Genomic DNA, 16,901 nt, shown 5'->3' on the forward strand with positions numbered 1-16,901 from the left:
CGCTATCTGTTAACAAACAAGGTTAAAGAAGTGTCTTTTAAACTCCTTCACATTATTTTAAACATTATTTAACCAAGTTTAAAAAAGATAGATGAAAGTTGTAGCTTTTGCCAGCTGAAGCCAGAGACAGCTGTTCATTTATTTTGGCAAAATGTATTTGATTTTATTGTTGGAAATGTTGAAGAAAATTTTACATTACAGTGGAAAGATGTTCTTTTAGGTATTATTGTAAACTCCAAAGTTAAACAAACCCACACTTATTGTATCATTTATTTTACATTTATGCATTTGGCAGACGCTTTTATCCAAAGCGACTTACAGTGCACATATTACAGGGACAATCCCCCCAGAGCAACCTGGAGTTAAGTGCCTTGCTCAAGGGCCCAACAATGGCATTTTGGTGGTGCTGGGACTTGAACCCCTGACCTTCTGGTCAGTAACCCTGAGCCTCAACCACTGCCCCAATTTTATTTTAATGACTAAAAAAAACTATTTCAAAAAGTATTTCAAAATGAAGTGAAGCATTATATTGAGTCAATATTGCCCTCGAAGAAACAGAAAGCTATTTGAATTTTACAAGAATTTACACCTTTTAAAATATACTTATAATATTATTTATACTCCCATAGCATTTGAAATGTTGTATTGTGTTTGTATTGTTTGTTTTGATATTTTCTTTAAAACACACACACACACACACACACACACACACACACACACACACACACACACACACACACACACACACACACACACACACACACACACACACACACACACACACACACACACACACACACACACACACACAAAATAAAAACAGCCTCAACGTCAAGGTTGAAAACAAGCTCCTATTGATTTAGTATTTTTTCATATAAATTGAGTGTATTTTGTAGTTAATTGTTATACAAGTTAGTTATCTCGTTAAGTTTTCTTTATAGGTTAAGATATAGTTACTAATATAGTATTTATATGAGTTATTTTGTACAGTTTAATTTACTATAGGTTGAGGTTTGTATTTATTCAGTGTACAGTTGGGTTGTGTGCGTGTATATTCATAAGTGTTGGTTTATAAGATGGTTTGTAGCTATATTTGATGTGTTGTAGATCTCGTATTTTAGTGATTTTTAGTACGTCGCACTTTCCACTGTCTCCGCGAAAACTGGGCACATACAGTTATATTAGTGGTGAGTAAAAGTATTAATATGTTAACCTTTCGAGATGGGGTGGAGACGAGAGGAATAGTGGGCGCTCTCTGATCAATGCAAACAGTAGGTGGCGGTAAATGCACTTAAAGTTTGCGAACCACCGGTTAAGAGAAGAAGAACGCGAGTCAGCAGCATGATGGTCGTTTATTAAGTGCGTTCAATGTGATAATCAAACCAAATTAATCATTTAATCATGCCGATGAAGGGACGCTTCCCCATACGGAGGACATTGGAGTATCTGCAGAGAGGAGAAATCGTGTTCAAAAACTCAGTGAAGATCATGACTGTCAATTATAACACACATGGAGATTGGAGTGAAGGAGCAAGGTCAGATTATCATTAACGATGATTTATATCTCACGCAAAACTGCACCGAGATCACTGTTATACTGATTTATATCACACGCAAAATGGTACCAAGATCACTGTTATACTGATTTATATCACACGCAAAATGGTTCCGAGATCACTGTTATACTGATTTATATCACACGCAGTACTGCACCGAGATCACTGTTACACTGATTTATATCACACGCAAAACTGCACCGAGATCACTTATACTGATTTATATCACACGCAAAATGGTTCCGAGATCACTGTTATAATGATTTATATTACACGCAAAGCTGCACCGAGATCACTGTTATACTGATTTATATCACACGCAAAATGGTTCCGAGATCACTGTTATAATGATTTATATTACACGCAAAGCTGCACCGAGATCACTGTTATACTGATTTATATCACACGCAAAATGGTTCCGAGATCACTGTTATAATGATTTATATCACACGCAAAACTGCACCGAGATCACTTATACTGATTTATATCACACGCAAAATGGTTCCGAGATCACTGTTATAATGATTTATATTACACGCAAAACGGCACCAAGATCACTGTTATACTGATTTATATCACACGCAAAATGGTTCCGAGATCACTGTTATAATGATTTATATTACACGCAAAGCTGCACCGAGATCACTGTTACACTGATTTATATCACACGCAAAACGGCACCGAAATCACTGTTACACTGATTTATATCACACGCAAAACTGCATTTATATCACACGCAAAATGGTTAGGAGATCACTGTTATACTGATTTATATCACACGCAAAATGGTTCCGAGATAACTGTTATAATGATTTATATCACACGCAAAATGGTTCCGAGATAACTGTTATAATGATTTATATTACACGCAAAACTGCATTTATATCACACGCAAAATGGTACCAAGATCACTGTTATACTGATTTATATCACACGCAAAATGGTTAGGAGATCACTGTTATACTGATTTATATCACACGCAAAATGGTTCCGAGATAACTGTTATAATGATTTATATCACACGCAAAACTGCACCGAGATCACTGTTACACTGATTTATATCACACGCAAAACTGCACCGAGATCACTGTTATACTGATTTATATCACACGCAAAACTGCACCGAGATCACTGTTACACTGATTTATATCACATGCAAAACTGCACCGAGATCACTGTTACACTGATTTATATCACAGGCAAAACGGCACCGAGATCACTGTTATACTGATTTATATCTCACACAAAAGGTGCCGAGATCACTGTTATATTGATTTATATCTCACGCAAAACGGTACCGAGATCACTGTTATATTGATTTATATCTCACACAAAAGGTGCCGAGATCACTGTTATATTGATTTATATCTCACGCAAAACGGCACCGAGATCACTGTTATACCTATTTATATCACACGCAAAACGGTACCAAGATCACTGTTACACTGATTTATATCACACGCAAAATGGTTCCGAGATCACTGTTACACTGATTTATATCACACGCAAAACTGCACCGAGATCACTGTTACACTGATTTATATCACACGCAAAACTGCACCGAGATCACTGTTACACTGATTTATATCACAGGCAAAACGGCACTGAGATCACTGTTATACCTATTTATATCACACGCAAAGCGGTTCCGAGATCACTGTTATACTGGTTTATATCACACGCAAAACTGCACCGAGATCACTGTTATACTGATTTATATCACACGCAAAACTGCACCAAGATCACTGTTATACTGATTTATATCACACGCAAAACGTCGTCGAGATCACTGTTATACTGATTTATATCACACGCAAAACTGCACCGAGATCACTGTTATACTGATTTATATCACACGCAAAACGGATTCGAGATCACTGTTATACTGATTTATATCACACGCAAAACTGCACCGAGATCACTGTTATACTGATTTATATCACACGCAAAACGGATTCGAGATCACTGTTATACTGATTTATATCACTCGTAAAACTGCACCGAGATCACTGGTATACTGATTTATATCACACGCAAAACTGCACCGAGATCACTGTTATACTGATTTATATCACACGCAAAACTGCACCGAGATCACTGTTATACTGATTTATATCACACGCAAAACTGCACCGAGATCACTGTTATACTGATTTATATCACACGCAAAACGTCGTCGAGATCACTGTTATACTGATTTATATCTCACGCAAAACTGTTCCGAGATCACTGTTATACTGATTTATATCACACGCAAAACTGCACCGAGATCACGTTATAATGATTTATATCACACGCAAAACGGTTTCGAGATCACTGTTATACTGATTTATATCACACGCAAATCTGCACCGAGATCACTGTTATACCTATTTATATCACAAGCAAAACGGTTCCGAGATCACTGTTATACTGATTTATATCACACGCAAAACTGCACCGAGATCACTGTTATACCTATTTATGTCACACGCAAAACTGCACCGAGATCACTGTTATACTGATTTATATCACACGCAAAACTGCACCGAGATCACTGTTATACTGATTTATATCACACGCAAAACGGCACCGAGATCACTGTTATACTGATTTATATCACACGCGAAACGGTTCCGAGATCACTGTTATACCTATTTATATCACACGCAAAACGGAGTCGAGATCACTGTTATACTGATTTATATCACACGCAAAACTGCACCGAGATCACTGTTATACTGATTTATATCTCACGCAAAACTGCACCGAGATCACTGTTATACTGATTTATATCACACACAAAACTGCACCGAGATCACTGTTATACTGATTTATATCACACGCAAAACTGCACCGAGATCACTGTTATACTGATTTATATCACACGCAAAACGTCGTCGAGATCACTGTTATACTGATTTATATCACACGCAAAACGTCGTCGAAATCACTGTTATACTGATTTATATCACACGCAAAACTGCACCGAGATCACTGTTATACTGATTTATATCACACGCAAAACGGATTCGAGATCACTGTTATACTGATTTATATCACACGCAAAACTGCACCGAGATCACTGTTATACTGATTTATATCACCGCATAAAGCGTCGTCGAGATCGCTGTTATACTGATTTATATCACCGCATAAAGCGTCGTCGAGATCACTGTTATACCTATTTATATCACCGCATAAAACTGCACCGAGATCACTGTTATACTGATTTATATCACCGCATAAAGCGGATTCGAGATCACTGTTATACTGATTTATATCACGCATAAAACTGCACCGAGATCACTGTTATACTGATTTATATCACCGCATAAAGCGTCTTCGAGATCACTGTTATACTGATTTATATCACCGCATAAAGCGTCGTCGAGATAACTGTTATACTGATTTATATCACCGCATAAAACTGCACCGAGATCACTGTTATACTGATTTATATCACCGCATAAAATGGTTCGAGATAACTGTTATAATGATTTATATTACCGCATAAAACTGCACCGAGATCACTGTTACACTGATTTATATCACACGCAAAACTGCACCGAGATCACTGTTATACTGATTTATATCACACGCAAAACTGCACCGAGATCACTGTTATACCTATTTATATCACACGCAAAACGGTTCCGAGATCACTGTTATACTGATTTATATCACACGCAAAATGGTACCAAGATCACTGTTACACTGATTTATATCACACGCAAAATGGTCCGAGATCACTGTTATACTTATATCACACGCAAAACTGCACCGAGATCACTGTTACACTGATTTATATCACACGCAAAACTGCACCGAGATCACTGTTACACTGATTTATATCACACGCAAAACTGCACCGAGATCACTGTTACACTGATTTATATCACAGGCAAAACGGCACCGAGATCACCGTTATACTGATTTATATCACAGGCAAAACTGCACCGAGATCACTGTTATACCTATTTATATCACACGCAAAACGGTTCCGAGATCACTGTTATACTGATTTATATCACAGGCAAAATGGTACCAAGATCACTGTTACACTGATTTATATCACACGCAAAATGGTTCCGAGATCACTGTTATACTTATATCACACGCAAAACTGCACCGAGATCACTGTTATACTGATTTATATCACACGCAAAATCGTTTCGAGATAACTGTTATAATGATTTATATCACACGCAAAATGGTTCCGAGATCACTGTTATACTTATATCACACGCAAAACTGCACCGAGATCACTGTTATACTGATTTATATCACACGCAAAATGGTTCAGAGATAACTGTTATAATGATTTATATTACACGCAAAACTGCACCGAGATCACTGTTACACTGATTTATATCACACGCAAAACTGCACCGAGATCACTGTTACACTGATTTATATCACAGGCAAAACGGCACCGAGATCACTGTTATACTGATTTATATCACAGGCAAAACTGCACCGAGATCACTGTTATACCTATTTATATCACCGCATAAAGCGGTTCGAGATCACTGTTATACTGATTTATATCACCGCATAAAACTGCACCGAGATCACTGTTATACCTATTTGTATCACACGCAAAACGGTTCCGAGATCACTGTTATACTGATTTATATCACACGCAAAACTGCACCGAGATCACTGTTATACCTTTTCATATCACACGCAAAACGGTTCCGAGATCACTGTTATACCTATTTATATCACACGCAAAACGGTTCCGAGATCAATGTTATACTGATTTATATCACACGCAAAACTGCACCGAGATCACTGTTATACCTATTTATATCACACGCAAAACGGAGTCGAGATCACTGTTATACTGATTTATATCACACGGAAAACGGTTCCGAGATCACTGTTATACTGATTTATATCACACGCAAAATGGTTCCGAGATCACTGTTATACCTTTTTATATCACACGCAAATCGGAGTCGAGATCACTGTTATACTGATTTATATCACACGCAAAACTGCACCGAGATCACTGTTATACTGATTTATATCACACGCAAAACTGCACCGAGATCACTGTTATACTGATTTATATCACCGCATAAAGCGGGTCGAGATCACTGTTATACTGATATATATCACCGCATAAAGCGGTTCGAGATCACTGTTATACCTATTTATATCACCGCATAAAGCGGGTCGAGATCACTGTTATACTGATTTATATCTCACGCTAAAACTGCACGAGATCACTGTTATACTGATTTATATCACCGCTAAAACTGCACCGAGATCACTGTTATACTGATTTATATCACCGCATAAAGCGTCGTCGAGATCACTGTTATACTGATTTATATCACCGCATAAAGCGTCGTCGAGATCACTGTTATACTGATTTATATCACCGCATAAAACTGCACCGAGATCACTGTTATACTGATTTATATCACCGCATAAAGCGGATTCGAGATCACTGTTATACTGATTTATATCACCGCATAAAACTGCACCGAGATCACTGTTATACTGATTTATATCACCGCATAAAGCGGATTCGAGATCACTGTTATACTGATTTATATCACCGCATAAAACTGCACCGAGATCACTGTTATACTGATTTATATCACCGCACAAAGCGGATCAAGATCACTGTTATACTGATTTATATCACAGGCAAAACTGCACCGAGATCACTGTTATACTGATTTATATCACCGCATAAAACTGCACCGAGATCACTGTTATACTGATTTATATCACCGCATAAAACTGCACCGAGATCACTGTTATACTGATTTATATCACCGCATAAAGCGTCGTCGAGATCACTGTTATACTGATTTATATCACCGCATAAAGCGTCGTCGAGATCACTGTTATACTGATTTATATCTCACGCCAAAGCGGTTCGAGATCACTGTTATACTGATTTATATCACCGCATAAAACTGCACCGAGATCGCGTTATAATGATTTATATCACCGCATAAAACTGTTTCGAGATCACTGTTATACTGATTTATATCACCGCGCAAATCTGCACCGAGATCACTGTTATACCTATTTATATCACCGCAAAAGCGGTTCCGAGATCACTGTTATACTGATTTATATCACCGCATAAAACTGCACCGAGATCACTGTTATACCTATTTATATCTCCGCATAAAACTGCACCGAGATCACTGTTATACTGATTTATATCACCGCATAAAACTGCACCGAGATCACTGTTATACTGATTTATATCACCGCATAAAGCGGCACCGAGATCACTGTTATACTGATTTATATCACGCGCGAAATGGTTCCGAGATCACTGTTATACCTATTTATATCACCGCATAAAGCGGGTCGAGATCACTGTTATACTGATTTATATCACCGCGCAAAACTGCACCGAGATCACTGTTATACTGATTTATATCTCACGCTAAAACTGCACCGAGATCACTGTTATACTGATTTATATCACACACAAAACTGCACCGAGATCACTGTTATACTGATTTTTATCACCGCATAAAACTGCACCGAGATCACTGTTATACTGATTTATATCACACACAAAGCGTCGTCGAGATCACTGTTATACTGATTTATATCACCGCATAAAGCGTCGTCGAAATCACTGTTATACTGATTTATATCACCGCATAAAACTGCACCGAGATCACTGTTATACTGATTTATATCACCGCATAAAGCGGTTCGAGATCACTGTTATACTGATATATATCACCGCATAAAACTGCACCGAGATCACTGTTATACTGATTTATATCACCGCATAAAGCGTCGTCGAGATCGGCTGTTATACTGATTTATATCACCGCATAAAACTGCACCGAGATCACTGTTATACTGATTTATATCACCGCATAAAACTGCACCGAGATCACTGTTATACTGATTTATATCACAGGCAAAACTGCACCGAGATCACTGTTATACCTATTTATATCACCGCATAAAACTGCACCGAGATCACTGTTATACTGATTTATATCACCGCTAAAATGATTCGAGATAACTGTTATAATGATTTATATCACCGCATAAAATGGTTCCGAGATCACTGTTATACTTATATCACCGCTAAAACTGCACCGAGATCACTGTTATACTGATTTATATCACCGCATAAAATGGTTCGAGATAACTGTTATAATGATTTATATTACCGCATAAAACTGCACCGAGATCACTGTTACACTGATTTATATCACACGCAAAACTGCACCGAGATCACTGTTATACTGATTTATATCACCGCATAAAACTGCACCGAGATCACTGTTATACTGATTTATATCACCGCATAAAACTGCACCGAGATCACTGTTATACTGATTTATATCACAGGCAAAACTGCACCGAGATCACTGTTATACCTATTTATATCACCGCATAAAACTGCACCGAGATCACTGTTATACTGATTTATATCACCGCATAAAACTGCACCGAGATCACTGTTATACTGATTTATATCACCGCTAAAATGGTTCGAGATAACTGTTATAATGATTTATATTACACGCAAAACTGCACCGAGATCACTGTTACACTGATTTATATCACACGCAAAACTGCACCGAGATCACTGTTACACTGATTTATATCACAGGCAAAACGGCACCGAGATCACTGTTATACTGATTTATATCACAGGCAAAACTGCACCGAGATCACTGTTATACCTATTTATATCACACGCAAAACGGTTCCGAGATCACTGTTATACTGATTTATATCACACGCAAAACTGCACCGAGATCACTGTTATACCTATTTGTATCACACGCAAAATGGTTCCGAGATCACTGTTATACTGATTTATATCACACGCAAAACTGCACCGAGATCACTGTTATACCTATTTATATCACACGCAAAACTGCACCGAGATCACTGTTATACTGATTTATATCTCACGCAAAACGGTTCCGAGATCACTGTTATACTGATTTATATCACACGCAAAACTGCACCGAGATCACGTTATAATGATTTATATCACACGCAAAAACGGTTTCGAGATCACTGTTATACTGATTTATATCACACGCAAATCTGCACCGAGATCACTGTTATACTGATTTATATCACACGCAAAACGGTTCCGAGATCACTGTTATACTGATTTATATCACACGCAAAACTGCACCGAGATCACTGTTATACCTATTTATGTCACACGCAAAACTGCACCGAGATCACTGTTATACTGATTTATATCTCACGCAAAACTGCACCGAGATCACTGTTATACTGATTTATATCACCGCATAAAACTGCACCGAGATCACTGTTATACTGATTTATATCACCGCATAAAGCGGCACCGAGATCACTGTTATACTGATTTATATCACACGCGAAGCGGTTCCGAGATCACTGTTATACCTATTTATATCACCGCATAAAGCGGTCGAGATCACTGTTATACTGATTTATATCACCGCATAAAGCGTCGTCGAGATCACTGTTATACTGATTTATATCACCGCATAAAACTGCACCGAGATCACTGTTATACTGATTTATATCACCGCATAAAGCGGCACCGAGATCACTGTTATACTGATTTATATCACACGCGAAGCGGTTCCGAGATCACTGTTATACCTATTTATATCACACGCATAAAGCGGAGTCGAGATCACTGTTATACTGATTTATATCACCGCATAAAGCGTCGTCGAGATCACTGTTATACTGATTTATATCACCGCATAAAACTGCACCGAGATCACTGTTATACTGATTTATATCACACGCAAAACGGATTCGAGATCACTGTTATACTGATTTATATCACACGCAAAACTGCACCGAGATCACTGTTATACTGATTTATATCACACGCAAAACGGATTCGAGATCACTGTTATACTGATTTATATCACACGCAAAACTGCACCGAGATCACTGTTATACTGATTTATATCACACGCAAAACGGATCCAAGATCACTGTTATACTGATTTATATCACAGGCAAAACTGCACCGAGATCACTGTTATACTGATTTATATCACACGCAAAACTGCACCGAGATCACTGTTATACTGATTTATATCACACGCAAAACTGCACCGAGATCACTGTTATACTGATTTATATCACACGCAAAACGTCGTCGAGATCACTGTTATACTGATTTATATCACACGCAAAACGTCGTCGAGATCACTGTTATACTGATTTATATCTCACGCAAAACGGTTCCGAGATCACTGTTATACTGATTTATATCACACGCAAAACTGCACCGAGATCACGTTATAATGATTTATATCACACGCAAAACTGTTTCGAGATCACTGTTATACTGATTTATATCACACGCAAATCTGCACCGAGATCACTGTTATACCTATTTATATCACACGCAAAACGGTTCCGAGATCACTGTTATACTGATTTATATCACACGCAAAACTGCACCGAGATCACTGTTATACCTATTTATATCTCACGCAAAACTGCACCGAGATCACTGTTATACTGATTTATATCACACGCAAAACTGCACCGAGATCACTGTTATACTGATTTATATCACACGCAAAACGGCACCGAGATCACTGTTATACTGATTTATATCACACGCGAAATGGTTCCGAGATCACTGTTATACCTATTTATATCACCGCATAAAGCGAGTCGAGATCACTGTTATACTGATTTATATCACCGCATAAAACTGCACCGAGATCACTGTTATACTGATTTATATCTCACGCAAAACTGCACCGAGATCACTGTTATACTGATTTATATCACACACAAAACTGCACCGAGATCACTGTTATACTGATTTTTATCACACGCAAAACTGCACCGAGATCACTGTTATACTGATTTATATCACCGCATAAAGCGTCGTCGAGATCACTGTTATACTGATTTATATCACACGCAAAACGTCGTCGAAATCACTGTTATACTGATTTATATCACACGCAAAACTGCACCGAGATCACTGTTATACTGATTTATATCACACGCAAAACGGATTCGAGATCACTGTTATACTGATATATATCACACGCAAAACTGCACCGAGATCACTGTTATACTGATTTATATCACACGCAAAACGTCGTCGAGATCGCTGTTATACTGATTTATATCACACGCAAAACTGCACCGAGATCACTGTTATACTGATTTATATCACACGCAAAACTGCACCGAGATCACTGTTATACTGATTTATATCACAGGCAAAACTGCACCGAGATCACTGTTATACCTATTTATATCACACGCAAAACTGCACCGAGATCACTGTTATACTGATTTATATCACACGCAAAATGATTCCGAGATAACTGTTATAATGATTTATATCACACGCAAAATGGTTCCGAGATCACTGTTATACTTATATCACACGCAAAACTGCACCGAGATCACTGTTATACTGATTTATATCACACGCAAAATGGTTCCGAGATAACTGTTATAATGATTTATATTACACGCAAAACTGCACCGAGATCACTGTTACACTGATTTATATCACACGCAAAACTGCACCGAGATCACTGTTACACTGATTTATATCACACACAAAACTGCACCGAGATCACTGTTATACTGATTTTTATCACACGCAAAACTGCACCGAGATCACTGTTATACTGATTTATATCACCGCATAAAGCGCGTCGAGATCACTGTTATACTGATTTATATCACCGCAAAACGCGTTCGAGATCACTGTTATACTGATTTATATCACCGCATAAAACTGCACCGAGATCACTGTTATACTGATTTATATCACCGCATAAAGCGTCGTCGAGATCGCTGTTATACTGATTTATATCACCGCATAAAACTGCACCGAGATCACTGTTATACTGATTTATATCACCGCATAAAACTGCACCGAGATCACTGTTATACTGATTTATATCACAGGCAAAACTGCACCGAGATCACTGTTATACCTGATTTATATCACCGCATAAAACTGCACCGAGATCACTGTTATACTGATTTATATCACACGCCAAAATGATTCGAGATAACTGTTATAATGATTTATATCACCGCACAAAATGGTTCGAGATCACTGTTATACTTATATCACCGCATAAAACTGCACCGAGATCACTGTTATACTGATTTATATCACCGCATAAAATGGTTCGAGATAACTGTTATAATGATTTATATTACCATAAAACTGCACGAGATCACTGTTACACTGATTTATATCACCGCATAAAACTGCACGAGATCACTGTTATACTGATTTATATCACACGCTAAAACTGCACCGAGATCACTGTTATACTGATTTATATCACCGCATAAAACTGCACCGAGATCACTGTTATACTGATTTATATCACAGGCAAAACTGCACCGAGATCACTGTTATACCTATTTATATCACACGCAAAACTGCACCGAGATCACTGTTATACTGATTTATATCACACGCAAAATGGTTCCGAGATAACTGTTATAATGATTTATATCACACGCATAAAATGGTTCGAGATCACTGTTATACTTATATCACACGCAAAACTGCACCGAGATCACTGTTATACTGATTTATATCACACGCAAAATGGTTCCGAGATAACTGTTATAATGATTTATATTACACGCAAAACTGCACCGAGATCACTGTTACACTGATTTATATCACACGCAAAACTGCACCGAGATCACTGTTACACTGATTTATATCACAGGCAAAACGGCACCGAGATCACTGTTATACTGATTTATATCACAGGCAAAACTGCACCGAGATCACTGTTATACCTATTTATATCACACGCAAAAGCGGTTCGAGATCACTGTTATACTGATTTATATCACCGCATAAAACTGCACCGAGATCACTGTTATACCTATTTGTATCACCGCGCAAAATGGTTCGAGATCACTGTTATACTGATTTATATCACCGCATAAAACTGCACCGAGATCACTGTTATACCTATTTATATCACCGCCAAAACTGCACCGAGATCACTGTTATACTGATTTATATCTCACGCAAAAGCGGTTCCGAGATCACTGTTATACTGATTTATATCACACGCAAAACTGCACCGAGATCACGTTATAATGATTTATATCACACGCAAAACGGTTTCGAGATCACTGTTATACTGATTTATATCACACGCAAATCTGCACCGAGATCACTGTTATACTGATTTATATCACCGCATAAAGCGGTTCGAGATCACTGTTATACTGATTTATATCACCGCATAAAACTGCACCGAGATCACTGTTATACCTATTTATGTCACCGCATAAAACTGCACCGAGATCACTGTTATACTGATTTATATCTCACGCTAAAACTGCACCGAGATCACTGTTATACTGATTTATATCACCGCATAAAACTGCACCGAGATCACTGTTATACTGATTTATATCACCGCATAAAGCGGCACCGAGATCACTGTTATACTGATTTATATCACCGCGAAAGCGGTTCCGAGATCACTGTTATACCTATTTATATCACCGCATAAAGCGAGTCGAGATCACTGTTATACTGATTTATATCACCGCATAAAGCGTCGTCGAGATCACTGTTATACTGATTTATATCACACGCAAAACTGCACCGAGATCACTGTTATACTGATTTATATCACCGCATAAAGCGGCACCGAGATCACTGTTATACTGATTTATATCACCGCGAAGCGGTTCGAGATCACTGTTATACCTATTTATATCACACGCAAAAGCGGGTCGAGATCACTGTTATACTGATTTATATCACCGCATAAAGCGTCGTCGAGATCACTGTTATACTGATTTATATCACCGCATAAAACTGCACCGAGATCACTGTTATACTGATTTATATCACCGCACAAAGCGGTTCGAGATCACTGTTATACTGATTTATATCACCGCATAAAACTGCACCGAGATCACTGTTATACTGATTTATATCACGCGCCAAAGCGGTTCGAGATCACTGTTATACTGATTTATATCACCGCATAAAACTGCACCGAGATCACTGTTATACTGATTTATATCACCGCAAAAGCGGATCAAGATCACTGTTATACTGATTTATATCACAGGCAAAACTGCACCGAGATCACTGTTATACTGATTTATATCACACGCAAAACTGCACCGAGATCACTGTTATACTGATTTATATCACCGCATAAAGCGGTTCCGAGATCACTGTTATACTGATTTATATCACCGCACAAAGCGGTTCCGAGATCACTGTTATACTGATTTATATCACCGCATAAAACTGCACCGAGATCACTGTTATACTGATTTATATCACCGCATAAAACGGTTCGAGATCACTGTTATACTGATTTATATCACCGCGCAAAACGGCGCCGAGATCACTGTTATACTGATTTATATCACCGCATAAAACTGCACCGAGATCACTGTTATACTGATTTATATCACCGCTAAAACGGTTCCGAGATCACTGTTATACTGATTTATATCACCGCATAAAACTGCACCGAGATCACTGTTATACTGATTTATATCACCGCATAAAGCGGTTCCGAGATCACTGTTATACTGATTTATATCACACGCAAAACTGCACCGAGATCACTGTTATACTGATTTATATCACCGCATAAAGCGGTTCGAGATCACTGTTATACTGATTTATATCACCGCATAAAACTGCACCGAGATCACTGTTACACTGATTTATATCACAGGCAAAACGGCACCGAGATCACTGTTATACTGATTTATATCACAGGCAAAACGGCACCGAGATCACTGTTATACTGATTTATATCACACGCAAAACTGCACCGAGATCACTGTTATACCTATTTATATCACATGCAAAACGGAGTTGAGATCACTGTTATACTGATTTATATCACACGCAAAACGTCGTCGAGATCACTGTTATACTGATATATATCACCGCATAAAGCGGTTCGAGATCACTGTTATACTGATTTATATCACCGCATAAAACTGGCACCGAGATCACTGTTATACCTGATTTATATCACCGCATAAAGCGGTTCGAGATCACTGTTATACTGATTTATATCACCGCATAAAACTGCTCGAGATCACTGTTATACTGATTTATATCACCGCATAAAGCGGGCCGAGATCACTGTTATACTGATTTATATCTCACACAAAACGGTACCGAGATCACTGTTATACTGATTTATATCACACTCAAAACGTGTCCGAGATCACTGTTATACTGATTTATATCACCGCCAAAACTGCACCGAGATCACTGTTATACCTGATTTATATCACCGCATAAAGCGGCGTCGAGATCACTGTTATACTGATTTATATCTCACGCAAAACGGTACCGAGATCACTGTTATACCTGATTTATATCACCGCCAAAAGCGTTCCGAGATCACTGTTATACTGATTTATATCACCGCACAAAACTGAGTCGAGATCACTGTTATACTGCTTTATATCACCGCATAAAACGGTTCGAGATCACTGTTATACTGATTTATATCACCGCATAAAACGGTGCCGAGATCACTGTTATACTGATTTATATCTCACGCAAAACGGTACCGAGATCACTGTTATACTGTTTATATCACACTCAAAACTGCACCGAGATCACTGTTATACTGATTTATATCACCGCATAAAATGGTTCGAGATCACTGTTATACTGATTTATATCACCGCCAGAACTGCACAGAGATCACTGTTACAATGATTTATATCACACGCAAAAGCGGTTCGAGATCACTGTTATACTGATTTATATCACAGGCAAAACGGCACCGAGATCACTGTTATACTGATTTATATCACCGCATAAAACTGCACCGAGATCACTGTTATACTGATTTATATCACACGCAAAACGTCGTCGAGATCACTGTTATACTGATTTATATCACACGCAAAACGGTACCGAGATCACTGTTATACTGATTTATATCACCGCATAAAACTGCACCGAGATCACTGTTATACTGATTTATATCACACGCAAAAGCGGTTCCGAGATCACTGTTATACTGATTTATATCACACGCAAAAGCGGCACCGAGATCACTGTTATACTGATTTATATCACACGCAAAAGCGGCGCCGAGATCACTGTTATACTGATTTATATCACACGCAAAAGCGGGCCGAGATCACTGTTATACTGATTTATATCACCGCATAAAGCGGTTCCGAGATCACTGTTATACTGATTTATATCACCGCATAAAACTGCACCGAGATCACTGTTATACTGATTTATATCACCGCATAAAGCGGTTCCGAGATCACTGTTATACTGATTTATATCACATGCAAAACTGCACCGAGATCACTGTTATACTGATTTATATCACCGCATAAAGC

General features: G+C 38.1%; 1 protein-coding gene across 1 annotated transcript in view; it reads left to right on the forward strand.

The window, feature by feature from the left end:
* The first annotated feature begins 1,312 nt into the window (after positions 1-1,312).
* mrps25 (mitochondrial ribosomal protein S25) overlaps positions 1,313-16,901 on the forward strand; it is a 41,943-nt gene continuing 26,354 nt past the window's right edge. The window contains exon 1 of the mRNA XM_052109032.1: positions 1,313-1,535. Within this exon, the coding sequence (XP_051964992.1) occupies positions 1,402-1,535 (134 nt within the window). The 5' untranslated portion in view covers positions 1,313-1,401. The remainder of the gene's footprint in view (positions 1,536-16,901) is intronic.

This window comes from Xyrauchen texanus, chromosome 37, assembly GCF_025860055.1.
Source record: "Xyrauchen texanus isolate HMW12.3.18 chromosome 37, RBS_HiC_50CHRs, whole genome shotgun sequence".
Classification (NCBI taxonomy): domain Eukaryota; kingdom Metazoa; phylum Chordata; class Actinopteri; order Cypriniformes; family Catostomidae; genus Xyrauchen; species Xyrauchen texanus.